General features: G+C 39.8%; 1 protein-coding gene and 1 pseudogene across 1 annotated transcript; one reads left to right on the top strand and one right to left on the bottom strand.

Moving 5' to 3' along the window:
- LOC129528664 (endogenous retrovirus group K member 7 Env polyprotein-like) overlaps positions 1–27,214 on the top strand; it is a 43,492-nt pseudogene that overhangs the window by 3,938 nt on the left and 12,340 nt on the right.
- FPR3 (formyl peptide receptor 3) lies at positions 18,024–26,725 on the bottom strand. Its single transcript, XM_063701587.1, has 2 exons — positions 26,550–26,725; positions 18,024–20,610 (listed from the first exon to the last, which is right to left on the bottom strand). Exon 2 carries the CDS (start codon positions 20,598–20,600, stop codon positions 19,539–19,541), a length of 1,062 nt encoding a protein of 353 aa, XP_063557657.1. The 5' UTR covers positions 20,601–20,610; positions 26,550–26,725; the 3' UTR covers positions 18,024–19,538.

The following is a 27,214-nucleotide window of genomic DNA, read 5'->3' as shown; positions in this document are numbered from 1 at the left end:
TCCTCTTCCTCTTCAGTTTTTGTGTGCCAGCATATGGACCCAGTGAACAGTAATCTTTGAGGAAATGTGGGAGATATAAAAGGCACAGCTAGGAAACTTAAAATCTCTTCTTTATAAAAAGAACATAATAGTGCTTAAACAAGGGTTATTGTGCAGATTATTATGTTAATATATGTAAAATGTGTAGAATGATACATAGCACATAGTAAGAAGTCTGTGTTTTTCTTTATGAGTATCATCATTTAATTTGTAGCACAATTTCCAAAATGCAATTCTGACCGTAACTTACTTAAGTATGTAAAAAAAAAAAAAAAAAAATGTAGTGGCTATCGAGTATCTTAAGGAAATGTGTACCCTTTGCTCCAAGACATGTTCCTGCTTTTCAAATGGGCATTTCTTCTCTTCAGCTTCTCCTGTCTTAATGAACTATTTGCATTTCTTTGAACGCAGAATGGTATTTAATATATATACATATGTTGCCCCCTTCCAAGGAAGCCCCCATTTCTTCCACTTCTTCCTTTAGAACGCACTACTAATCATGCTACCAGCTTGTCTACCTCTTCAGAACAATTATGGCCTTACCTAATTGTGCTCACATATTAGCTTGAGCATACTTCTGTCTTAGTCCTTGATAATCCATAATACCGTGCAATACATAGGCTTTCTGCATAGGACTGTATTTGCTACTCTGTGCAAGATCAGAAACACTTGAAGGAAGGACTAACCTTTATTGTTTTTATTGTATAATGAATTACATTAAATGCTCCTAAGGTGGGTTACAGATGGTTTTTAGGTAGTTTAAAGGTTTAAAAGATACTTTACATCGGGCAAATGAATGAAAGAGTAAACAAGTGAATGAAGAATGCACAAAGAAAAGATAGTTTTTAATGTATTCCACTCACAAAGTGCAAACCAAAACTAGGCACAGGAAAATCTTCGTTTGTGAATCTTTGTGGTAAAAATAATGAGAATAATGTCCTACGAGTCTTATAGACTGAATTTTATTATATTAACTCCAGATTTAAAAGGATTATGTTATTATAGGGTTTATCATCATTCAATGATGTGGCTGTTGACTTCACCTGGGAGGAGTGGAAGCTATTAGACCCTGTTCAGAAGAACCTCTACCAGGATGTGATGTTGGAAAATTACAACAACCTAGTATCATTGGGTAAAGACAACTTTCCTAAATATCTCACTGTAAGCCAATTAATTGCCTTTTTTTCTATTGCCGCAATTTATGGGTATTCTGATATCCTCAATGATTTTGGACTTTGACTTTTAGAACTTTTTTTACTTTATAATCATACAGTGACCATATGTAATTTCACTTTCCAAATGAAAGGTTTCTGTTCTGCTGAGATGTATACTGTGCATTTCCTGAAACAGAACTTTTTCTCACAAGCTCTAATGCTGCTCAGATTCTCTGTGATTACCTCTTGACAGGTTATCAAGCTACCAAGCCAGAAGCAATATTCCGGTTGGGGAAAGAAGAACAAGGAATAGTAGAGAGAGAATTCCCAAGTCGGTGCAGTCCAGGTGAGTGAAACCAATGCAATGGGAGTTAGTGGAACCAAAGTACTAGTTGGCCATTGATGGGTTGGCACCCTTGTTATTTTAATACATTTTCTCATAGTCTGTGAACCTTTAAGGGTGACTTAGAGTATAAGTGAAAAGAGTTCTTCAATATGAACAATTTCTCCTCCTCTTACTATCTGTCATAATCCACTTGTGCTGCTATAACAAAATACTTGAGACAGGGTAATTTACAAATAATTGAAATTTATTTCTCACAGTTCTGCAGGCTGGGAAGTCCAAGATCAGGGTACCAGTATCTGGTATCTGCTGAGGGCCTTTTTGCAGCATCCTCACATGGCAGATAATAGAATGGCAAGTAAGGATGAATGTTGGGTTCTCATATGGCAGAAGAGCAGAAGGTAGCAAACCCACTCCCACAAGGCCTTTTTATCATGGCATTAATTTGCTCATGAGGTGGAGCCCTCATGACCTAAACACCTCCCATTAGGCCCCACTTCCCTGTCACTGCTGCACTGAGGATTAACTTTCTAGCAGATGAGTTTTGGGGGACACATCAAACCATAGCACTATATTTCTATATATGACTCATAGGAGATGTGCCTCTTTTTCTCCCTCTGGTTGAGATTCTTGCCTATTTGGCCCTTGCCTTTTTGCTTAGTCACTTTTCTTTTGCAGCCTATTAGATACAACCACCCTTCACCTCCTACCAATATTTATAGACCTCTTCTAGTATGCTTTCAAATATTCCTAGAATCTTTTCCAAGTTTGATGACACCTGTGTCCTTGAAGCCTATTATATATTTCTTTTATTGAATGTCTCAGACTTACACTGTGTATCTGCAGATCACTTTCTGAATTTTTCTTGTATATGAACTTGAGATTCTATCCCTCTCCATTTCATGATAATGGTAGGATTCATTGTTTTTTGTTTGTTTTTCTCTAGAACTAATGTGGCAAGCTTATGATTGGCATCAGAAAGATTCAACTGATTCTCCTGCCTCAGCCTCCCAAGTAGGTGGGATTACAGGTGCCTGCCACCATGCCTGGCTAATTTTTGTATTTTTAGTACAGATGAGGTTGGCCAGCCTGGCCTCAAACTCCTGACCCCAGGTGATCCATCTGCCTTGGCCCCCCAAAGTGCTGAGATTACAGGCGTGAGCCACCACATCGGGCCTAATATTTTCTATCTACAGATTTTTTTTCTTGAGTTTTAGGTGTCCATGTCACTGCCAGTACTGTGGCAGTGCAGTTTCAACAGTAGAACTAGCAAGACCATGCTAGAAAAACTAGAAAAACGGAAAAAATAAAATAAAATAGAGATCCCCACAACACACTTTTTGGCTCATGTGGATTCATTTTCTGTGTTTTCTGGCCATTAAGACTGGTTTTTCTTAGTGTCCTTGCTCTTCACCTCAGCAGCGAAATTTCTGTTAGGTTTTGAAGGGAAGGCAAGGGTTAAAGAAAGACACGGAGTGGTGGCTCTACAGCAAATGCAGGCTTTATGTCCAGCATAAGACCTACAGAAGTGAGGAAACAGCCTAATGCCAGTGCCCACCGCTTATAGGCTGGGGCAATTTATAGGCCTGGGTGAGAGGGGCCTGGGGGGACATGTTCCCAGGATGAGGCGGTTCCTGCGGGAAGTGGTGTTCCTTGCACTTTCTCCCAGCAGAATATGATAAGAGGCAGGATGTTTCTCACAGCCCGAACCCCCTGTGGAATGTTTCACTTTGATCAGGTTTTGTGAAATGGTGGGGGGCTTCCAAAATGGTGCAGTTTGGACTAACAGTTTCCTAATTTGTCTTACCCTTAGGTCAAAGGCAGGAGATATAGACAGAAAAAAAATGAGGGAACTTACTCTGTGCATTGCTTGGTTTTCAACTCTATACTTTATTCTCCAATCTCTTTGCAATTATTCATTTTAAAAGTTCTCAAGTAGTTTTTATTAGTTTTTTTTCAAAAGTTTTAACTCTAACCAGTGGGAGTGATAAACTAGGGGGCTTACTCAATCATGGCTGGCACCATACATTACATGTATTTATTTTTAAGGGATAAAACATCCTTGTATTCCTGGGAACCTGATCTTGAAGTTCATTCTTTTCATATAATGCTAGATTTGATTGCTAATAATTTCTTCATGACTTTTACGTCTATTTCACATGACTGTTCATAATACACATGATCTTTCTGAAGTACAACTAATATTCTCTTGGAATGGGTTGTGGTTGTCAGTGTCTGCTCCACAACCAGTTTGGCCCAGTTCTTACCCCTCAAGGTCTCTCTCCACAATCCCACACCCAAATGTACCCAGGTGGCTTCCCCCTTACTACCTGAGCTCCTCCAGACCCAATTCTGGTTTCCTAAGACTTCTCTCGACAAACACATTCCCAGAATCCACCCTCTGCCTGCTCCCACTTCCTTGCTCCACTGCCTAGTCTTTGATCAACAGATCCCAAAACTTTTTCAAATATGGCTGCGCCTTACCCGCTGCTTTAAGGGCCTATGGGGCTAAATAGGTGCAGCCATCTTCGGCTCAGGTCTTGTCTGTGATTGGCTTAGGGCTGTTGCTAGATTTGAAGTAGACAGGTGAGAAGGCTGAATGTTGTTCCCGAGAATGCACAACGCTGCTGGTAGCAGCTGGGGAGGTGGTGAAAAGGACAGTAGAAGATCAGCTGCATTGCCTCTTTCCTTTCTAGCACGATGGAATTTAGTCGCCAGAAAATGGCCATCTCGCTATCTGTAAGAAGCATCTTCCAAGACTGCTGCTTCCATATGCACGCCTGGTTTCAAAGTCTGTAGACATCTTGTGTTCCGCGAAGGTGCTACTGAGTCTGCACAAGAGCGTGACTACGGCAATGAGTGAAGAGGCTACGGAAACCTGCTAGTCCTCAAGCGAATGTTTGTGCGACTCCAGCTGTAGGGTGAGTTTCCCGGCGCTGCTGGGGTCCTTGACCGGATGCGACCAGCATGGGGTACTTGTGGAGGTTTGCGGTGTAAGAAGGCTTCAGGGAATGGTCAGTGGAATCTGAAGCTGGGGGTTAGCCACTGAGGGCTTCTGTGGTCTGGATTGGAGCATCCTCAGCGTCGAGTGGAAGTCGGTGTCTGGGGAACCAGGAAAAGCGAGCAAGCGATGCGGAGTTGGGGGCCATTATGGCTATCAGTGATGGGAAGGGCTGGGGAAGGAGGTACTTCATTGCTTCAGATGCCAGGGATTTGGGTGCTGTACTAAGTACCCAACCATATTTCCCAACATTTCATACTGAAACCTTTCAAGTACACTGAAGGAATAGCAACATGGTGGTCACCTGTGTACCCATCACCTAGATTCAGCAATTATTAAAATTGTGTCATAAATACTTGGTACATGTGTATGGGTATGTGTGTGTAATTTCTTCTTCTTATTATTATGTTTAATCATTAGAGAAAGAGTCTTGCTCTGTCACCCAGGCTGGAGTGCAGAGGGGTGATCATAGCTTACTGCAGCCTCAACCTCCTGGGCTCAAGTGATCCTCCTGTCTCGGCCTCCTGAGTAACTAGGACTAGAGGCATGCTCAACCACGCCTGGCTAACATAATTTATTTCTTGATGAATCCTTTGAAATAACATTTTAGTCCTGATTCTTTATGCCGATTTTGCTATTTACTGTCTGCACGACTTTGGGCAAGGTATTGAAATGCTGTAAGTTTTACTGTTAGGAAGAAATGATGGTATCTCCTTTGCAAATTTCTTTTGAAGATTATTGGAATGGTGTGCCTGAAATGCTAGCAAAGTGCCTGGTTTATAGTAGATAATTGAGAAATATTCTTTTATTATTCAAATATATACCTTTCTGTGGGAATTTTAATTATCTAATTAACTTTTCCTTTTCTGCTTTCATATAGTTCGTTTTCCTATATGAATTTATCTTTGAGTACATATTAGAAAACTTCTGAGGGTTTTAAATAAAGATCTTCTTACAACAATTATTTATTACAAAAATTGTTACATGCTTGTAAATAAAAAACCAGGCAGTAATAGTAAAAGCAACTACAATTTACCATCTATACCAAACTTATCTTTTGTACTATGTTATTAAATTGAACTGCATAGTATGGATATTTCATTTTCTTAAATACATAAAGCAGATCAGGTTAAACGCATATTTAAACTTTTAAATTAAATTTAAAATTAAATTCTATTTAATTTAATATAAATTTATATATATTTATGTTTATACTTATATATAAATATTTATATAATTATATAATAAATATAAAAATTTAGTTTCTTTTTTTAACCCTCTTATACCAGGGAGAATGGCTATTTTTTAAAAAATTTTTTTATTATACTTTAAGTTCTAGGGTACATGTGCACAACGAATAATTTAGTTTCTAATTAAACATTTAAATGCATATTTAACCATTGGCTTTTTTTGCTTAACAAAGGTAATGTTTGATAATATGCAAATGACAAAGTCTTTCATTTCTGTCCCATCTTTGCATCAATCGTGTATTTGCCTAATCATTCCAATACTCCCACCCCGCTAAAAATTTCCATCTAGAATTGTGTATGTGATTTCCTTGATTTTTAGAAATATGTACTTATATGTGGATACCTAAAGAACTCAATATTTAGATTTTTAAGTTTTATAAATAGTATTATAATATTTGTATTTGTTCTCTGTTGCTATGTAGAAATTACTACAAATTTAGCAGTGTGAAACAACACTCATGTTTTAGCTCATAGCTCTGTAGGTCAGGCATCTGAATGCGTTTGGCTGAATGTTCTGCATAGGATCTCAAGGCCAAAATCAAACCAAGGTGTCATCTGGGCTGGGCTTTTATCTGAAGACGGGGGAAGAAGCTGGCTCCAAGCTCAGTCAGGTGGTTGGCATAAATCAGTTCCTTTGCACTTCTGTAATAAATGCAACTTAGTCATAGTACAATATTTTTCTATATATTTTGGGATATGGTTTGCTAATATTTTATTTAGGATTTTTGTAGCTATACTTAAAAATGAAAATGGCCTATAAATATTATCATCTAACCATCATCTGAAAATAGATATTTATATTGACTCCAAAGTTTTTTGTGCCCCTTTGCAATTATTGATCCCCTTTCCCCACCTCCTGTTCCCTGACAGCCACTCACCTCATTTCTGTTACTATAGTTATTTGTAATCTAGAACGTCACACATATGGAATTATATAAGAGATAGTTTTTTGTGTCTGACTTTGTGCCCTTAGCATAATGCTTTTGAGATGCATTCATGTTGTGAACAAATGTGAATTTGAAAGAGCCAGTCTTTTGGGATGGATCCTGTATGGTTACTTGGGCTTAAATTTAAAATAGAACCTACCAGCCATTTGCTGTCTAGAGGTCATACATGTACTCTAAGTCCCCTCAAAACTCACACCTTTTAATTTTGGGGCTTGGAAACCAACCAATCAGAGCTCACCTGAAGCAACCAATCAGAGTTCACCTTCCCTGGCCAATCAGGGCTCAGCTGTATCAACCAATCAGGACTGAGCTGTGTTAACCAATAAGAACTAAGTAAGTTTCACTCTTTCTTGGCATCAACATAGGTGATAGGGAACCTGGGCAGAAACTTTTGCTTGAAAACCGGAGCCTTCCCTCTGTTCCCTGGAACACACCTTCATTTTACAACAAAGATTGTGTTTCTGTAGTTTGCAGCTGTTTGCTGGAATAAAGTCTGTTTCCTTCACATTCCTTTTCAGATAATTTTTTCTTTTCTTTTTTTTTGAGACAGAGTCTCACTCTGTCACCCAGGCTGGGGTGCAGTGGCGCCCTCTGGGCTCACTGCAACCTCTGCCTCCTGGGTTCAGGCAGTTCTCCTGCCTCTGCCTCCCAAGTAGCTGGGATTACAGGTGTGTGCCACCATGCCCGTATAATTTTTGTATTTTTAGTAGAGACTGGATTTCACCATGTTGCCTGTGCTGGTCTTGAACTCCTGACCTCAGGTGATCCACCTGCCTCAGCTTCCCAAAGTGCTGGTATTACAGGCGTGAGCTACTGCACCCAGCCCTTTTCAGGAACTTTTGTTCACAATGTTGTTGCATTTATTAGCAATTCCTTTTTAACTCTAACATTCCATCATACAGATATGCTATAGTGTATCCACTCACCAGTTCACAGACATCTGAGTTGCTTCCAGGTTTGGCTTTTATGAATAAAATCTCAATGAATGTTCATCTGAAAATGTTCGTGTGGAAACAACAACAGAACTGGTAATTCCATTAAAACGTAAGCAAAGGACATGAATAGACGTTTTTCAGAAGAAGACGTAGAAATGGCCAACAGGTACATTAAAAGAGCCAAACATCACAAATTGTCAGAGAAATGCAAATCAAAACCACAATGAGATATTATCTTACCCCCGTCAGAATATCTATTTCAAAAAGTGTAAAACATAAGTACAATTTATTTGAATGGTAAGATTTTATGATGATTTCACACTGTTTTTACCACCTTAAGATTTAATGAAGTGTCTGACAATAAAGGCAAAAAAACCTTATTATACTAGTCAGATACTCCAGAAATACTACATACAGAGATTTTTGAAGAGTAGAAATTAAATTACTTGGCTTCATTTTGGTTTCACTGCAAATTTCCACGTGATGAGTAATCATTAGAAACAAAGGTTTTTATTATTGTTTTCAAGAACTAGGTATTTTTTTCTTCCATTTATTGCCATGACATCAATGTGAGAAAAACTTTTTAAAACCACTAATGTGTAAAGTATGTGTCACTTTAAAATTGCATGATCCAAACATTACTTAAGATATTGATTTCAAGGTCGGGTGCGGTGGCTCATGCCTGTAATCCCAGCACTTTGGGAGGCCAAGGCAGGTGGATCACCTGAGGTCAGTAGTTCAAGACCAGCCTGACCAACATGGTGAAACCCCATCTCTACTAAAAATACAAAAATTAGCTGGGCGTGGTGGCGGGCATCTGTGATTCGAGCTACTCAGGAGGCTGAGACAGGAGAATTGCTTGAACCAGGGAGGCAGAGGTTGCAGTGAGCCGAGATCGTGCCATTGCACTCCAGTCTGGGGAACAGAGCAAGACTGTCTCAAAAAAAAAGATACTGATTTCGGTTATGTCTGGCCATGTCAGTGAAAACACAACTTTTCTGAAATATTGGTTAAAATAAAAAATGAATTAATATTAATTTTAACTTCAGTTCATAAAAATCACTTTATTCTTCAAGCACAATTTTTGTATTGAACAGATGTATTTAAAAGTAAACTAGTAAGTGTTCCTTTTTTCCCTGTCTTTTGGAAGTGTTTCTTGTAAGACTGATGTTACTTCTTTCTTAAATATTCAGTAGAATTCACAGGTGAAACAATGCAAGCCTGAAGTTTTTTTTTTTTTAATGGGTATTGATTAGAAATTCAATTTCTTTACTAGGTATTGGACTATTTAGATTTTCTAATTCTTTTTATGACAGTTTCATATGTGTGCTTTTCAAGGAATTTGTCCATTTCCTCTAAATTGTCAAATATAATGTTATAAAGTGATTTGTAATATCATTTTAGTGTGTTTAGTCTCTGTAATAATGTTCCTTTTTTCATTCCTAAGATTGGTCATTTGTATTTTCTTTTTTTTCTTGATTAGTATTGCTAGAAACTTATCCATTTTATTGATATCTTAACATAACTTTAATATTTCCTCTTCTATTGACCTCTATTTCATTTATTTCCACTTTTAAAAGTTATTTTCTTATATTTTCTTTAGATTTAATTTGATATTTTTCTAGCTTCTTGAAATGTAAACTTAGATCATTGAGTTCACACACTTATTCTCTAATAAAAACACTTAAGGTAAAAATTCCCCTGTAAGGGAGGCTCAGGTTGGATGATTGCTTGAGGCCAGGAGTTCAAGAGCAGTCTGGACAACATAGCAAGACCCCACCTCTACAAAAAAATTTAAAAATTAGCCAGATGTGGTGGTGAGTGCCTATAATCTCAGCCATTCAGGAGGCTGAGGCAGGAGGATTGCTTGAGCCCAAGAGGTTGAAGCTTCAGTGAGCCGTGATTCTGCCACTTCACTGCAGCTTGAGTGACAGAGCAAGACCCTGTCTTAAAAAAAAAAATCGTGTGCACACTGTCTTTAGCTTTAAATCACAAAATTTGAAATGTACTCCTCTTATCCTTCAGTTAAAAATATTTTCTAATCTTCATTAAGATTTATTTGGCCCATGGGTTATTTACATATATGTTGTTTAGTTTCCAAAGATTTGGGCATTTGCTAGTTATGTTATTATTGCTGGTTTTTAATTTGATAGATTATGGTCATGGAATATACTTAGTATAATTTAAAACCTTAGATTTTTATTGAAACTTATTTTATAACCCAGCACTTGAAAAGAATTATATTGGGTATTATGTGAAATATCCTACTCTTAGGTGTAAGAAATGGTTTATAAATGTCAGTTAGGTTACTTGATTGTGGTTTTTAATTCTCTGTATCTTGAGGCCAGGAGTTTGCCTGGGCAACATAGTGTGACCTTGTTTCCACAAAATAAATAAATAAATAAAAGGAGTGTGGCTGCACATGCCTCAGCTACTCCAGAGACTGAGGTGGAGGATCACTTGAGCCCAGGGTTTTAAGGCTGCAGTGAGCTATGATTGTGCCACTGCACTCCAGCCTGGGTGACAGAGCAAGACCCTGCCCCTACTCCAGTACTATTTTTGTAGCTACATAAGTGGCTAGAAAAAAAAAATCTATTGTGTGTTTTTGAAAAGCTAGAGGAGAGGATTTTGAATCTTCACCACACAAAGAAATGATAAATGTTTTAGGTGATGGATATGCTAATTACCCTGATTTGACTATTATACACATTGTATGCATGTATCAACATATCACTCTGTATCCCTTAAATATGTACAATTATGATGTGAGCTAAAACTAAAAGAAAAAAATATATTGTACCCCTAACTGTTAATCTAAACCATCAGCCCTGACCACTTCCCAAAATTCCAGCCTCATAAAATCAGTCAACTTCTTGGAATTTCTGTGAACACAAGCAGTAGGCATGACAAACTAAACATTCTGAAAACAGTATCCCCAGTTCTCCTATTCCCTGACCTGCCCCTTCCTCAGTTTTCTTTCTTTTAGGAATCAGAGGCATTGTCCTCTCAGTAGATTAAGTGCCAAGTCTAAAATTTATTATTGATTTTTCTCTCATTTGGTAAGCAAAATCCAAGTGCTGCTGATTTTATGCACCCCAAGAATCACCTACAGGCTCATGCCATCTCTTGTCTGAATGCCTGAACTAGCTTTTGCAAACAGCTCTCTCTCTCCATGAACAGAAGCAAAAAATGACTTTTTAAAACACAATCAACGTAACTACTTCCAGCGGTGATGGCATAAGAGAGACCAGATTTATGCTCCTACCTTAAACAACTAAAAATCTAGGGAAAATGGGAAAGAATGGTTTTCTGACACTGGACAACAGGTAGTATAGCATTGTAATCTCCAAAAAAGGGGAAACAAATAAGATGATTCCCGTGATTGCCTTGATTACTGACTTGAGAGAGTTCCCAGGCCACAGAGTAGGAGGGGAAACACAGGTAGAGCCCGGTAGACTCTTTGAAATGAGTTTGAAATAAGAAGATAAAGTTGGGAGTTGGGAAGAACAAGGCAGATAGAGTTGAAAGATTAGTGCTGAATAAGAGAGTACTGCAGACAGAATATGATTAAGACATCAATTCTTCTTCAAGCAAATCCATAGATTCAATGTGATTCAAGTTAAAAAAACATTAACCTAATTCTAAAAATTTATGTGGAAAGGCAAAGGAACTAAAATAGCCAAATTACTTTTGAAAAGGAACAACATTGGAGTATGTCAAGACTTGCTATTAAGCTACAATTATCAAGACAGTGTGATATTGGCTAAACGGTAGACAGACCAATGGAACACAATAGAGTCCAGAAATAGATCCACACACAATATTGACTTTTGACATACGTAAAAAATTCAATGAAGAAAGAATATTATTTTCAACAAATGATACTGGTGTAATTGGACATTAAAAATATTAACAAAAAAGAAACTCAACCTAAGCCTCACATTCTTTGCAAAAGATAATTAAAGATGGATTATAGATTTAAATATTAAATGTAGAACTACTACATTTTTAGGAGAAAACATTAAAAAATGTCCAGGACCAAGAGCTAACCAAAGAATTCTTTGACATGACACCAAAAGCACAATCTGTAAAAAAGGAATAAGTTGGACTTCATAAAAATGAAAAAGTTTTATGGTTGATTAGCCAGGCATGGTGGTTTGCACCTCCAGTCCCAGCTACTTGGGAGGCTGAGGCAGGAGGATCACTTGAGCCCAGGGGGCAGAGGCTGCAGTGAGCTGAGATTGCACCACTGCACTCTAGCCTGGGAAACAGAGTAAGACCTTGTCTCAAAAAAATAAAAAATAAAAATAAAAAAAGAAAATTATGGTTTAGCTTTAGACTCAATACAAATTAAAAAAAAAATAGAGCAGATCATCACATTGCTCTGCATCTTTTAATGGCTACCAGGTGTCTACCTCAGGCTTAACAAACTCTGCTGTATATGGTTCAGACCTCATTTTCTGGATACCCACTCTCTTTCTCACTGAAAAATGACAGATGAATGTGGAGGCTGCTACAATAGATGAAGAAAAAGAGAGGCGTCAAAGGCTCTCAGACCAGCAAAGAATGAGAGAAGGGAGATGATTTTGTGATTGACAGAAAGCTACAACAAGTGCTATGAAAAGAACTAAAATATTTGCTGAACTAGACTGGAGAGAGCCTGAGAGGCTACGTTATCTTAGGGACTCAGAAAAAAATATTCTGAGGAGGTTATGTTTAAGCTGAGATTAGAATTACATGAACTGGTCACATGAAAGTTCAAGAGGAAGAATATTCCAAGCAGGACAACAGTTAGTACAAAGATTCTGAGACAAGAATGATTTGGTATGTTTGAGAAATAAAGATATTACTAGTGTAATTACTAACATCATAATCGATGAAAGAAAAACTTTTGAGGAAGACCATCAGAAGGACAGGCAAAAGCCAGATAATATGAGGCTTTGGGAGTCAGATAGCGGATTCAGATGTTTTTATTATTAGCATGATGGGAAGCTATTGGAGGGTGTTAATCAAGAGATGGGCACGATCATGTTTATATTAGAAAAAAAAAACTTTGGCTGCTGTGTAAATAACTGATTGCTGTAGAGCAAGAGTGAATGCAGAAAGATTAGGAAACTATTGTAGTGGTCCGGATGGTGATGGTTTGGAGTCAGGTGGTAGTGGACAGGAAAGAAACACACAGATTTGGTCCACGATTTTGACATAGAGTCAATGGGATATGGTGATGGATTAGATTAAAAGAATCAATAGGCCGGGTGCAGTGGCTCATGCTTGTAATCCTTGCACTTTGGGAGGCCAAGGCAGGTGGATCACTTGAGATCAGGAGTTTGAGACCAGCCTGGCCAACATGGTGAAACCCCATCTCTACTAAAAATACAAATATTAGCCAGGCGGGGTGGCATGAACCTTGTAACCCCAACTACTTAGGAGGCTGAGGCAGGATAATTGCTTGAACCTGGGAGGCAGAGGTTGCGGTGAGCGAAGATCGCACCGCAGCACTCCAGCCTGGACAACAGAGTGAGACTCCATCTCATAAAAAATACATAAATAAAATAAAGAATCAATAATTACTTATATTTGGGACTTAAGACATTTGGTAGAGTGTGATGACTTTTCCTAAATTTGGAAGAAATGTAGAAGATTTGGCAAGCAGCTGTTTCAGGGGGAATCAAATTGATAGTTTTACTTTGATGATGCCCCATAGGTTTTCAAGTGGAAATGCAGAGGAGGGAGGTAGATACCAGTCTGGAGTCCTGAAGAGAAGTTGTGGATTATGATGGATGTTTAGGGGGAGTCATTTATGTACAGATGGGATTTCAAGTTATAGGAACACATTGCCTAGGATGACTGCATTGATGCAAATAGATGAGGGGGGTCTAGAATTGAGCCCTCGGGTACACCAACATTTAAAAGTCAGAAAAGAGCCAGTCAAGGAGATTGAGAAAGATAAATCACTGAGGTAGGAAGAAAACCAAACAAGTGTGATGTCACCAAGAGAATTATATATTTTATTTTAAAATAAAAGGGTGTGGACAACTGAGTCATATATGCTTAGGGGCCTAAGATTCCCATCATTATCAGATAAGCATGACTTAGATTTACTCCATTGGATTCATAGGCAAGCACCAAATGTCTGAACCTGCAGTGCAGTAACATGGCAATGGATGTCACTGTTGTCCTTGATAAGAGTAGTCCCACTGCAGTAATCAGGACATGAACCCATTTAGAATGAGTTCTGGAGAAAATGTGAAATGAGGAAGTAGAGAAAGAAACTGGAAGTGACCCTTGAGTTTGCTGTCAAGGAGAGCAGAGAAATTGGTTGTAAAGTTCAGGAGGACGTGTGTGGTACAAAAGGTTTTTATGTTTTCAGTTAGTAGATTAGAGAACAGATGTATATGCTGATGGCAAAAACACAAAAAGAAAATGACATGATAAAGTAGACAGAGAGAGAGACTATTTTCATTTCTTCCACTCAATTTCTACTAATTTATATTAGTTAATGCTTCATCTTTCCTCTGTTTTTTTTTTTTTAAACACTAGAAGCATATGCTATGTCAGTCAGGTTTCCACCAGATAAATAGGACTCAAAATGGATCACAGACCTAAATGTAAAAGACAAAATTATAAAACTTCTAGAAGATAACAGGAGAAAATCTAGATGACCTTGGGTTTGGCACCCTGTTGTTTTGACTTTACAAATTGTTACTAAAAACATCTGGGGGTGAGCTCCATTTGCACTGGCCTTGTGGGCAGTTGTTTCCCTTTTGAAGGTACCCCACTTCACCTCTGAGTGGCTAGTGGGGACAAGGAGTGATAGCAGGAAGGAATGCAGCAACCAAGGAGGCACTGGCCTCAGCAGCACTTGCTCTTGAAAATTGCCAAGGGGACTCGTGCAGTTGCCATATTACAGGTTAGGCTTAGGTGACTTGATCCTTTCATCCTGGCTCTCCTTTATCAACACACTGAAGCCCAGCATTTTATCATCTTTTCTGACTTCACTATGAGGGAATTGCTGCTTCCCAGGAGCCTGGTATCCTGTGGCTCTCTCATCAGTGAGATGTGTAGGAGATCGGTCAGGATGGTGGGAAAAGTTGTAAGATAAATTATAGGAAAAGGACGCAAACCTTCTTGGAAGGCCTGGGATTTGCATAGCTTCAGAAGAGGATTTGGCTGAAGGCAGCTGAATTTTCTCAGAATGGATAACAAGGAAGTGTAAAGGAATTGATCTAGATAAGTTAGTTTACTTAGGCCTCGGAACCTGGTCTTTAATCATCTGTGCACAGGACTGCTGTCTTGGGGGGTGGGGGGTGACAATGTTAATCACCCACAAGATGTGTTGACTCCAGGCCTTTGTCATTAAATCTGTACTGAATAAATGCCCACAGTGCCAGCTTGTCGGGGCCGTGGCTACTGACTCTTTACAGCTCCCTCCTCGGTGTCTGTGAGCTGCCCAGTCCCCTAGCCTGCTTTTTCACTGGATATCAGTCTCAGAGTGCATTTTTCATCTGTCATTCGGCCAGGTTGGACCCTGGCAGAGATGGACGTAGAGTTTCACCTTACTGGCCAGCTCACTCTGGCTGGAGACCAGGACTTTGCAACTTATACCCAGTACAGGCCAGACTACTACCAAGACCCCATGTAACAAGAGCAGCATATATAGCTCAAGGGACAACGTGCCCTCAAGTAGTGGCCTGTCACCAGGGGCCTGATTGGAGAAAGAGTGACTACTGTTCATAGCGAAACATCCTCATTACAATGAAACCTGCCCTCCAGGAGCTGCAGGGGAGCCTGAAGGCTCAGAGAGCTGTCTATATTCACCAGAGTTTCTGGAGAGTCCCCAAGGCAACACCTGACAACAGCAGTACTAAGTTGCACAAAGCAACAAAAAATCTAAAACCAGGAAGCAGTAGTGCTGTCCCAGACCGACCAGGCCTGATACAGGAAGTTAGTGAGCCATCCACATGGACATACATTGGGAAGTATTTCTTTGTGGTAACTGTCCCATAACTTAAAAAAAAAAAAATCTCAGTTTCCTGAACCCACAATATATCATAATGCAATGGGAATTGAGACTCCACAATGAAAACTCCTAAAGAGGAAAAGAAAAATGGAGAGGATGTAGCAGGCACTGTTCTACTGCAATTAACCAAGGCCAGTGGGAAGGAATAGTAAGAATCCCCTGTCCTGGCAGTGGAGGAAGTCTCTTAATTAGCCCATCTGGAAGCCCTGGCTCTCCTATCTAGGTTTTGTCCTTGTGCCTTTTTATTTTCTTTTTCTTTTTCTTTTCCTTTTTTTTTTTTTTGAGATGGAATCTTTCTCTGTCTCCCAGGCTAGAGTGCAGTGGCACATTCTCAGCTCATTGCAACCTTCGCCTCCCAGGTTCAAACAATTCTCCTTCCTCAGTCTTCCAAGTAGCTGGGATTATAGGTGCACACCACCATGCCCAGATAATTTTTGTATTTTTAGTACAGACAGCATTTCAACATGTTGGCCAGGCTGGTCTAGAACTCTTGACCTCATATGATCCACTCACCTCAGCCTCCCAAAGTGCTGGGATTACTGGAGTCAGCCATCATGCCCAGCCTTGTTCCTTATTTTCTATGGCTACACCTTGGCTGGGCATTTAAGAATATACACCTCCTGGGAACTCTAAAGCATTTATAGGAGTCAAACGTGCAAATGAAATGCGCAAACTGCTCTGCCTTGGAAATGCAAATAACTTTAGGAGAGACAGAAGGGAAAAGGAGAAGAAAATTAACTGAGTAAAGCAGTGGGGTGAGTGAGAACATTGATAACAGGATTGCCTGATATTCATGTTGAGTGGTGTCTTTTGCCAGTGCATCAGGAAAGTATGTTCACAATACAGAATTGACAATTTCTGAGTGTTTATGTGCAGAAAGCAAGGTAAAGGGCTGAGTTATGAGTTATTTATTTAAATATGAAGTCTTTAGGCAATGGTTAACCAGAGTAGTTTACTTAAGCAGAAACTCAAAATCAGAAATGTTCATGAAAATGTAAGCCAGCTGGGAATTTACAAATACTGTGGACATGAAGATGGGAATTTACTAGACCTGACCTTATTCATATTATGAGGGCTGCAGATAATTTTGACTGGACATTAAGTGATATTATTGTTTATCAATGCTGTAAACATTTATTGAGTGCCTATCACATATCAGACACTATCTTATTTGCAGGGGATTGGGATCCATCAGCAAACAATATAGACCAAAATACCTGCCCTCAGATAGCTTACATTCTCATTACTTGAAAGAAACATATCAAGTACCATACAGTTATTATTACTGTCTCATGCCAATAAGTGAAACCACATTTGCAAAAATTTTGACAGTGAGAGAAATCTAACATGGCTGACTCCTTCCTGCCTCTAGCCTCAAAGGTTGTCTGTCTTTGTTCACTCCTGGTTGTAGGCTAAGATAACCGGGGAAGAATTTAGTTTATAGTTTAACATGGAAGCAAGGATGATAGTAGGCCTTCCCTAACTAACACCCTTCTTGCTCTGAGACTGAAAAGTAATGAAAGGCCCTAAGATTAGGATTATTCAAGGAGTCTGAATTCTGCTAAAATGTAGGATTATAGTTTCTATAATCCTTTATTGCCAGATGTCATGTGGCCAGAGACACCTGGGCAGTAAAGACCAAGATTTGTGACTTCCCCAATCACTTCTATAGGTAACACCTCTATTGTAGAACCTAGGATTAGTCTTTTGAGATGTTTTTCAGACTTGCATTCTAGCAACTGACTGACCTTACCAGGGCTCATGACTTATGACTCAAGTGGTCCTGTGACCCCCTCACTCCAAGGCAGACTCAGTGCTTGAGGACCACTTTCCACTCTCCTATGATTGCCTTCCCAACCAGTCAGCAGCACCCATTCCCTAGTCTCCTGCCCACCAAACTATCTTTGAAAAACCATAACCTCTCAGCCTTGAGGGAAACTGATTTGACTGATAACTCCAGTTCATCCATGTGGCCAGCATCATGTTTACTGCAATACTGCATCTTTTTTTACTGCAATACTGCAGTCTCAGTAAACTGGTTTTGTCTGTGCAGCAGGCAGGAAGAACCCACTGGGTGATTACATAAGTTTGGTAATTGGGATGAAATGGCCAAATTCCTTGAATTTGAAAATCACAGTTTACCAAAAGTGAACAATGTGAAAAAGAAAACTGCCCGGTCTAATAATTGTTAAAGAAATCGAACCTATATTTAAAAGCCTTCCCAAAAAGCAAACCCAAGATCCAGTTGGCTTCACTAGCAAATTTTTCTAAATGTTTAACAAAGATATAATACCCGAGGATAGAATCAGAAAATCACTTCCAAACTCCTTTCAGGAAAACGTAAGTTTTATGTAAAAGCTAACAAGAACGTAGAGAAAAGTGAAATAACAGAGCCATCTCTACATAAACATAAATACAGAAATTCTAAACAAATCTGTGAGACAGATTATAAATGTTCAAAAACCATCATGAGCAAGCGTGGTTTATTTCATAAATGCAAGGGTAGCTTAACATTGAAAACTTAATCTAATTTATAATTATGTAAATGAAATAATAAAAATAATATGATCACGTTAATATTTACAGAAACTGCATTTAATAAAATTCAACATTCATTCATGATTTAAACAATAAAAGAAAACTCTTAACAAATAAGAATAGAAGAAACCTTCAACAGTCTGACTTTAAAAAGAGAAAGCCCCAGAAAGCTTACGGCAAACGTTTTACTTAATGGTAAGAGAAAGTTTTTTTCTAAAAAAACACTATCTCATCTAAGCCTTACAAATATCCCCACTTTGTCTCTTCTCTTGTACTCTTTTCCCACTTCCACTTAGTCTCAGGATATAGGCTGAGGTCCAGACATGAAAAAATAACACCCCCAGTGGCCTCATTATCTACTTCTTACCCTCAAATCAGGGGGCACGGAAGTATTTTCCCTGAGGAAATACTTGAGCTACTCATCCTGGAATGACTCAATGTGACCAAGGTTAAATGAAGTTAGGACTGGGATTAGGGTATCTGGTATTAAGATGTATGTTGGTTTTAGCCCATGGTTGCTGCTTCAGAACTCCCATAGCCCTTGCTACAGTCCTTTGTTATAATGTTGGGTGTATTAAGCCTCAGGAAACAGAATCTCTCTCCTTTCCTTTCATCTACCCCAAAGCAGGACTCTAATCTTCCCTCGCCTTTCTAATTGTGGGTCTTAAGACCCTCCCCAGAGAGGGTCCCATCCTATACACTGGAGGAAAGAATGCTGACATCATGAAGCTTCCATAAAAACCCAAGAGGACTGGATTTGGAGAGCTTCATGAGACGTGAACACACGGAGGTTCCCAGAGGGTGATGCACTCAGGGAGGGCATGGAACCCCGTACCTTGCCCTATGTGCCTCTTCATCTGTATCCTTTGTAGTATCTTTTATAATAAACCTTGCTTTTATAATAAACCAGCAAGCCGAAATAAATGTTTCTCTGAGTTCCATGAGCCACTCTACCCCCAAAGAGGGGGTAGTGGGAAACCTGATTGAAGCTGGTTGGTCCGAAGTTTCAGAAGCCTGGATTTGTGACTTGTGTCTCAACTGGAGGAGCAGACTTGGGGAATGAGCCCTTAAACCTGTGGGATCTGACAGTAGCTCCAGGTAGAAAGTGTTGGAATTTAATTGTAGGACACCCAGCTGGTGTCTATTGCTTGGTTGTGGGGAAAACCCCCTACAGATTTGGTACAGACTTCCTTTATGTTGATGATTGTGGTGGTGGTGGTGGTATGAAAGAGGAAGAAAAACACTGTCAGAATTTTTTTTTTCCGCTTAACGCAGGGTAGAAAGAGACAGAGCCCAAAAATATCCCCGACCTCACATTGCTTGTAACTCCGTCTCCTCAGGAGGTGAAGCAGAAGTGGTGTCTGTGTTGCTGGTCTGGGCTGAGTCAGGGACCTCAGTCAGGGCCCTCTCCAAACTAGTGGGCAAAGAGCGAATCAGTCTTTCTTGGAAGTTACGACCCATAAAGACGTAGAGAATTGGGTTGAGGCAGCTGTTAAAAAAGGCCAAGGAGCTTGTTGGGTTAATCAGGACAAGAATGATTTTGTATTTGCCATTTAACAACATCTCTTTGAGCCAGACTGCCATTAGAATGCCATTTAGTTCATAAGGGAACCAACAGATGAAGAAAGAAGCCACCACAGCAGCGAAGACACGTAAGGGACGGCTGGATTTAATCATGTGGTTTCTGTGAATTTTGGCAGCGATGATCCCATAGCAGACTGTGATGATGGACATAGGCACGCTGAAGCCACTAATGAAGTGGAGGATCAGAAAGACCTTGGCCATGGTAATGAACACGTTCAACCTCTCTACAGCAGTGTCACCCCAGAATGCAAAGTTGAAAATACAGTATGTGTCCCCATTCGTAGTACTTATTGTAGTCCAGAAGATGAAATTTGGTAAGGTAAGGACTATGGTGAGAATCCAGAGTCCCGTCATCACCCTCTTGGCCAGACTCATGGTGCGATGGTTCTGGGCCCAGGCTGGATGCAGGACACAAATACAGCGGTCCAGAGCAATGATGGTGATCAGGTAGACACTGACAAACAGGTTGATGTCTATCATAACATGAACTAACTTACATAGGAATGAGCCAAAAGGCCATTTTTCTCTCATGGCGACTGAGACCATTCGGAATGGTAGGATGGCACTGAAAGAGAAGTCAGCTAGGGCCAGGTTCAGGTAACAGATGGTGTTGACTGTGCGTGTCATCCGGAATCCGGCCACCCAGATCACAAGCCCATTGCCCAGGACCCCGAAGACAAAGGTGACTCCATGGACTAGCAGTGAGAAGATCCACAGAACGGTGTGGCCAGCAGGCTCAGGGAGCACCTCCTCAGTTTCATTCAGAGGAATGGAGAAGTTGGTTTCCATCTTCCCACACCTGAAACATTTCAGCAATGGCCATTTCTCAGCTGTGACACCATCTTACAATACAACTATTCATTAACTTCCACTATAGCTCCTCCTCCTACCAGCAGACCCGCCCCAGTGAGCCTTGTGAATGGTTGTAACGTAAAATTGGCACTCTCTCGGAGTTCCTTTGGGAAACGATAGTTCTCTATATTCCCATCATTATTAATATGCGTGCCACCTATCAAGCTGATTACCAAGAGGATTAAAGGGCTCTGTCCACCAGCCGAAATACTGAACTGAGAGTGTATGGACAATGGAAAATTGAGCATAGGCAGCTTCAGCTTCGTGAGGAAGGCACAAGACTCAGAGTCAGAAGGTTCACATCTGTGGCCTCCATCACTCAATGCAAACATGCTGGCAAGCTCTGCAACTTCTTTCGGCCCCATGCTCTCCCAGTCTCCCAGCTCCTGTCCCTCCCACTGTGAGGACCCTTGACCTATTTTTTAGTTGATATTTAATTTGAAGTTTTAGGGTTTGGGTGGAGTTAGCTGAAGAGGATTTTGAACCATTACTTGTAATATGTAGACATATATTACATGCTATAGGCCGGGCGTGGTGACTCATGCCTGTAACCCCAGCACTTTAGGAGGTTGAGGAGAGTGGATCACTTGAGATCAGGAGTTGGAGACTGGCCTGGCCAACATGGTGAAACTCCATCTCTACTAAAAATGCAAAAATTAGCTGGGTGTGGTGGCAAGAGCCTGTAACTCCAGCTACTTAGGAGGCTGAGGCAGGAGAATTGCTTGAACCCGGGAGGCAGAGGTTGCAGTGAGCCAAGATTGTGCCACTGCACTTCAGTCTGGGTGTCAGAGTAGATTCCATTTCCCCCCACAAGAAAAAAAAGAGCAGAAATATATTACATCCTATAGATTCTGTGCTAGATGAAGTCAACAAAGAGGGCCCTATATTTACTTTCTCCCGTCTGCTTTTCATTGTCCCTACTTGGTATAAAGTTCTCTGTTTGGGATGCAGTGAATTAGCATCCGTTGTATATCTTCAAGGTCTGTGGGATAAACAGAATGAGCATGAATATTTAGCTAGTATTTGTAGGGTTCTTATCAGAGACTATTCACTGTGTTAATTGCCACATATGGGTTGTAGTTTGGTCTACATAGTAGCTCTGTAATATTCATTGTTTGTAGTTTCCACAGGAATGACTCAATGTTGAGAGCAATTGTGAAATCTGCTGGTCACTTAAGTAGGAAACAGTAGACAAAGATCTTTAATCTAGCTTAGTCTGACTTCTAAGCCCTTTCTCTATGCAACAATTCTGACAGATATTGCTGGTGATGCCCCCTCCCCCCACAAATAACTGTTCCTCATTTCTTCTCTGCAAATCAAATCGCAATTTTGTTCAGTTACTCACTCTTTTGGGGGAAGGTATCCCTCCTCCATCTTTGCGGGCATATCTTGATTTTCTAATTTGTTCTAACTAGAATTCCTTTTGCTTTGCAAGGGATTGCTTTATTGGTGGAAACATGACTAAATTCTGGGCAATAACACTATGGGAAGATATCCTGGCATCTTTCTGGGATCTATTTCCTTGCTTTTAAGAAACAGAATCACAAAATTACAGTCCCTGCCTCTCTGCACCAGGTCACATGGGAAGCTGTTGCATCCAACTCAACCCAAAGGTCTCTGTGTCCCTTGTGTCTTTGCCACTTGACCAAATTTGCTTATACTGTGGTCTGTGGGCTGTATCAGAAACATCCAAGGTATTTGTTAAAATGCATATTCATGAACCCAACTCTAGAATCTCTCTGTGTAAAAGCTACAGTGATTTTTATGGCCAGGAAAATTAGAGACTCTTCCTACCCTGGGATATCCAGCCTCTCTAAAAGTAACAGCAATTATCCAGCACTTGTTCACAAATAGTACTCATAATAACATTGTGGGCAGCCATCATTACCCCTTTTTGTACCAGAGGGAATTCATGGCCTCGGGGTTTTTGTAGGTTTTTTTTTTCAGCATCATGTCCAGCCGGTCAGTGGAGGCCGCAAGATTTGAAATTCAGGATGAACAACTTTAGAGCCACTACCGTTGCAACTCTAAAATGCTGCATTTGAAAGGAGTTCCCCAAAGATTTCCAGCATGTGGTCATACCCTAGTATCATGATTTTTTCCTCCTTTCCTTTTCTCTCTTCCTTCTTTTTTTCCTGTCATTACCAGTCACTTTCACTGAGGTCTTTCATGGACATTGTTTAATGTAGCTCAAGGTTTCTCAACGTTGGCACTACAGACAATTGGGGCTGCATAATTCTTTGTTGTGGGGAACTGTTCTGTGCACAGTAGGATATTTAGCAGCGCCCCTGGCCTCTATCCACCGATGCTAGTAGCAACTCCCCCTTCAGGAGTGACAACTGAAAGTGTCTATAGACATTGTCAAAGGTCCCGTGGGAGGCAAAATTCCCCCCAGTTGAGCATCACTGTTACAGAGTAAAGAGCACTGGGCTTTGGGGTCAGTTAGATCGCTACTCTTATCGTTGGCACCTTGCCAATATGGGTTCTTGGTCAGTGATCTCTCTTTGAGCCTCAGTTTTCTCCTCTGCAGAACAAGGACAGTTTTGTGGTGAAGTCTAACTTTCAGGTGAGGATTAAGTGAGACTGGACATGGAAATCTTCTAGGCTAGACTGAGTGTCTGTGACAAATGGGAACTTTTGGTCCTCACCAGGCTGTGTGCTGTGTCATGGGGCTCAATCCTGGGTCATGCCTTTTGAAGCTCAAGGTCAGGACAAGAACAATGCTCATAGCAATAGTGGCTACTACTTATGAACATTACTCACATGCCAAGAGCTTCTCCTTTAACCCTAACAACTCCTCTCACAGCCTCTGCAGATGAGATGTGTTAATATGTGTAAGCGCTGAGCACACCCTGAGACATGGTGAATATTGACTAACCTTAGTTTTAATTAGTATAACCATTGTACAGATGAGGAAGCTGACTTATATTGGTTACATTAATTATTTAAAGCCCCCAGTCAGAAAGGGGTAGAACCAGAGTTGGAGCTCAATCAGACTGATTTCAACAGAATTGTATGGTTAACCCTCTCCCATTCCCTAGTTCCTCAACAGACTCAGATTTTCTCTACCACTCTCCAAATATCCTAGAAGACATTCAGACAGTATGATGTATCAATAATCTCTAAGTCATTTGGAAATGTTGACACATTCCAACAATGTGCAGTGACAAGTGGGGACAGGCCAACAAGACAATGTTGTAAAATTTTGGATCCACCCTAGTTATAAAGTGGAGAAGAGAACCGTGGACCAGAGATGATACCTGTACTGATTATGAGGGCTGCTATTTGGTGCAATCCCAATGTGTATCAACCAATGTGTATTTTATTATTTCTAATTACAACATCCTCGCTCTGGGACAAATACTGTTCTTGTATAATCCGTAGGAAACCATGGCTCAGAGAGGGGAAGTGACTTGTTCAATGTCACAGTTATTGAGAGGCGCAACTGGATGTATGATTACAGATTGGAATGTAATCTGTAATGGAAACTCAGCACTTCCTTGTTAGCATCTGTGCTTCTCCAGCACGTGTGATTTCTGATGCATTAAAATAACATTCAGCCCTTCTGCTTTCTCCTCAAACTAACCAACTTCCTCTACTATTCCACTCTCAGCTGATGGCCTTGGCTGAATTTTAATGAGAAAATTGTAACAATTAGATGTGCATTTTTTAGCCTTTTCTTTTCTAACCCTCAATTTACGTGCCCTTGCTATTGTGAATAAAGACTTCTTTTTCCCAGTGACTTCCCTCTTTACATTTGCTTTCCATCCCACTGTCTCTCATCTTCCCAAGAAATGGTATTTGTCCTTCTGCTTTCTGCTAAAAAGAAACCCTCAAGATTTGATTTCTACTAGATCCTTCTTGTTACCAAGTAAACATTATCCTATCCCTTCCCTTTAAAAAGAAACCAATCTTGGCCCATATTTCTTTCCAAGCTTCAACCCTATTTCTTTAAGAGAAGTGTTTTCTGTAAAGAGAATTCCTAGCCAGACTTTAGAAATGGTTGTCTCTAATTGCTTGCTTTTTCTTTCTCACCTCACCTATTCTGCTGAATCCATTCCATATTGACTTTAGTCCTTAGCACTCCAGCTAATGCACTCTCCTAAGGATACACATGACCTCCAGACTGCCAAATCCAGTGGACCTTTCTCAGTTTTTATCCTGATGTTCCAGTGACATAGGAACCACTGGATCTCTTTCTCCTACTTCAAACACATTTTTTTTGCATATCATACGATGATAAGATGTACACACAATCCACTCTTGGTTGTCTTTACAGCTCAATTGGCCACCTTTTTTCAGTCCAGTTTTCTGCTCTAAATGTCTCTAAATTTAGGGTGTCCCACATTCTATAGGTGATATCATTCAGTATCACAGCTTAAAGTACCATGCTATCCTCTCATCTGAATTATTAGCACTGGCCTCCCCAGGAGCTCTAGTCTCATATAACCAACTGACTTCTTGATATCTCCCCTGCAGTCCCATAGACACTCCAAACCCAACATTGCCCAAACTAAACTGTTGCTTGTCCCTTCCTCCCAAACCTGCCGTTCTTCCAATATTCTGTATCTATTTGGAGTTTAAATATTCAGTTATTAAAGTTTTAAATGTAGAACTCACCTTTCATTTTCCTTACCACCCAATACAATCCAAGTCCTATTGATTATATCTACAGAACATGCTGAATGCACAGCCAGAGCCATCTCCATCTCCACTGCCCATGTCCATGGCCCTGTCAGGCTTGGATATTTGTACAAACTTTGCAGATAGCTTGTTCCTGGTCCTGCTATTCCCTCTGCTAAAATCCAGACACAGACAAATTATATTTCAAAAGGAAAAATAAGACAATGATGTTATTCTTCTCAGCACTCTTCTATGGCTTCCACGTTTCTAACTCACACTTCTCAAGCACTCTGAGATTTGTCTTGTGTATCCCCAGACCTCATCTCTGCACTCTCACCTGACACACTGTGCTGGACCCATGGTGGACTCCTTGATTCCTTGACCATGCCAGCTTCTTGCCATTTCAGGGCTTTTGCTTTCTCTCTTCCTTCTGCCTACTATGATATTCCTCTGGAGTTTTCCACACCTGGCTCTTTCTGAATATTTATATTTTAGCTTAAATATCTTGTCCTCAGAGATATTCTCTTAACCCATTTGCAAAACAGCTGCCCCAGGTCCAGCCTATCTCACCAGATGCTTTTCTTATTTGTTCGTTCATTTATTTTCTATCATAAATACTTTCTGCACTGATATACAAACTCCACAAGTAGCACCTTCTTTCAGTGCTATGTCTCTAGCATAGCACTGTCCAATAGAAACATAATGTGATCTGTAAACACGGGCCATATTTGTGTCTTATAGTTTTCAAGTAGCCATGTGTAAACAGAGTAGGAAACATTTGGGAAATTAACACCAATAATATATTTTCTTGAATCCTACATATCAAAAAGGGTATCATTGGAACATTTAATCAGAATAAAAATTATTAATGAGATAAATGGCGTTCTTTTTTCATACTAAGTCTTAGAAGACATGAAATGCATTTTATATTTATAGCACACTTAAGGTTAAATGAGAAAAATAGCAAGCACTCAAAAGCTGTATTTGTCCTTGCGATAGTTTGCTGAGAATGATGGTTTCCAGCTTCGTCCATGTCCCTACAAAGGACATGAACTCATCATTTCCTAAAACTTAAAGTATAATAAAATAAAATAAAAGAAAAGAAAAAAGAAAAAAAAAAGACTGAAAAAACAAAACAAAACAAAAAAGCTGTATTTGGCAAGTAGATACTTCATTGCACAGCCCTGCTCCAGAGTTTAGGAAATGTCTGTCATACAGCAGGCATTCCAACAATAATTTTTAAATTGCCAGACCCCAACTTACCACTAGCTGAGTTCCTTCTCTTGTGGCCAGTCCCTGGCTTCCTGTTGAGCAACACAAGCTCCAAGGATTTGTCAAAAGACAAAATTACAACTAATTTAGTGTAAAGTTTTTATTGGCTTTATTCATAATTCTAGAATCAGACAACACCTCATCCCTCAAAACAGAATGCCTGTATTGATGAGTAGAACAGAGAAGTTTGATTTTATAGGGAGAGGAGGGCTAAAGAAAGCAGAAACAAAGAAAAAAAGCTGAATGGTCATTTCAAAGTTGCTTTTTCCATACAGTGGGAATAGGGAAACAATAATTAAAAAAAAAAAAAAAACAGATTGACTGACATGGTTACTTATGTTACTTCTTTTGTAAGGATTAAAGCAGAGGCATTTTCATGGCTACTGAAAGTGACCTGTTTGGGAATTTGGCTATTTTCTTTCTCTCTCTCTCTTTATGATTTCTTGGAAAGCCAGATAAACAACTTAGTTTTTGGTTTGGTGACATAGAACTTTAGTATGAGTGACTCTATTTTGGTTTTGTTTGTTGAGTGTAGTACAGTAGCTCAGTTTAAACCAATGGTGTCCTGTGATTTTTACATAATAGGCTTCAGGAGAGACTTTGCTGAAGGACAAGGGAACAATGGAGCTGGAATCAATCCAGTGACAGAAACTCAG

The sequence above is a fragment of the Gorilla gorilla genome, chromosome 20, assembly GCF_029281585.2.
Source record: "Gorilla gorilla gorilla isolate KB3781 chromosome 20, NHGRI_mGorGor1-v2.1_pri, whole genome shotgun sequence".
Lineage (NCBI taxonomy): Eukaryota > Metazoa > Chordata > Mammalia > Primates > Hominidae > Gorilla > Gorilla gorilla.
This window is presented reverse-complemented; position numbering and strand designations above follow the sequence as displayed.

Coding starts and splice junctions, on each gene's coding strand:
- FPR3 (XM_063701587.1), bottom strand. CDS start 20,600: ATGGAAACCAACTTCTCCATTCCTCTGAATGAAACTGAGGAGGTGCTC.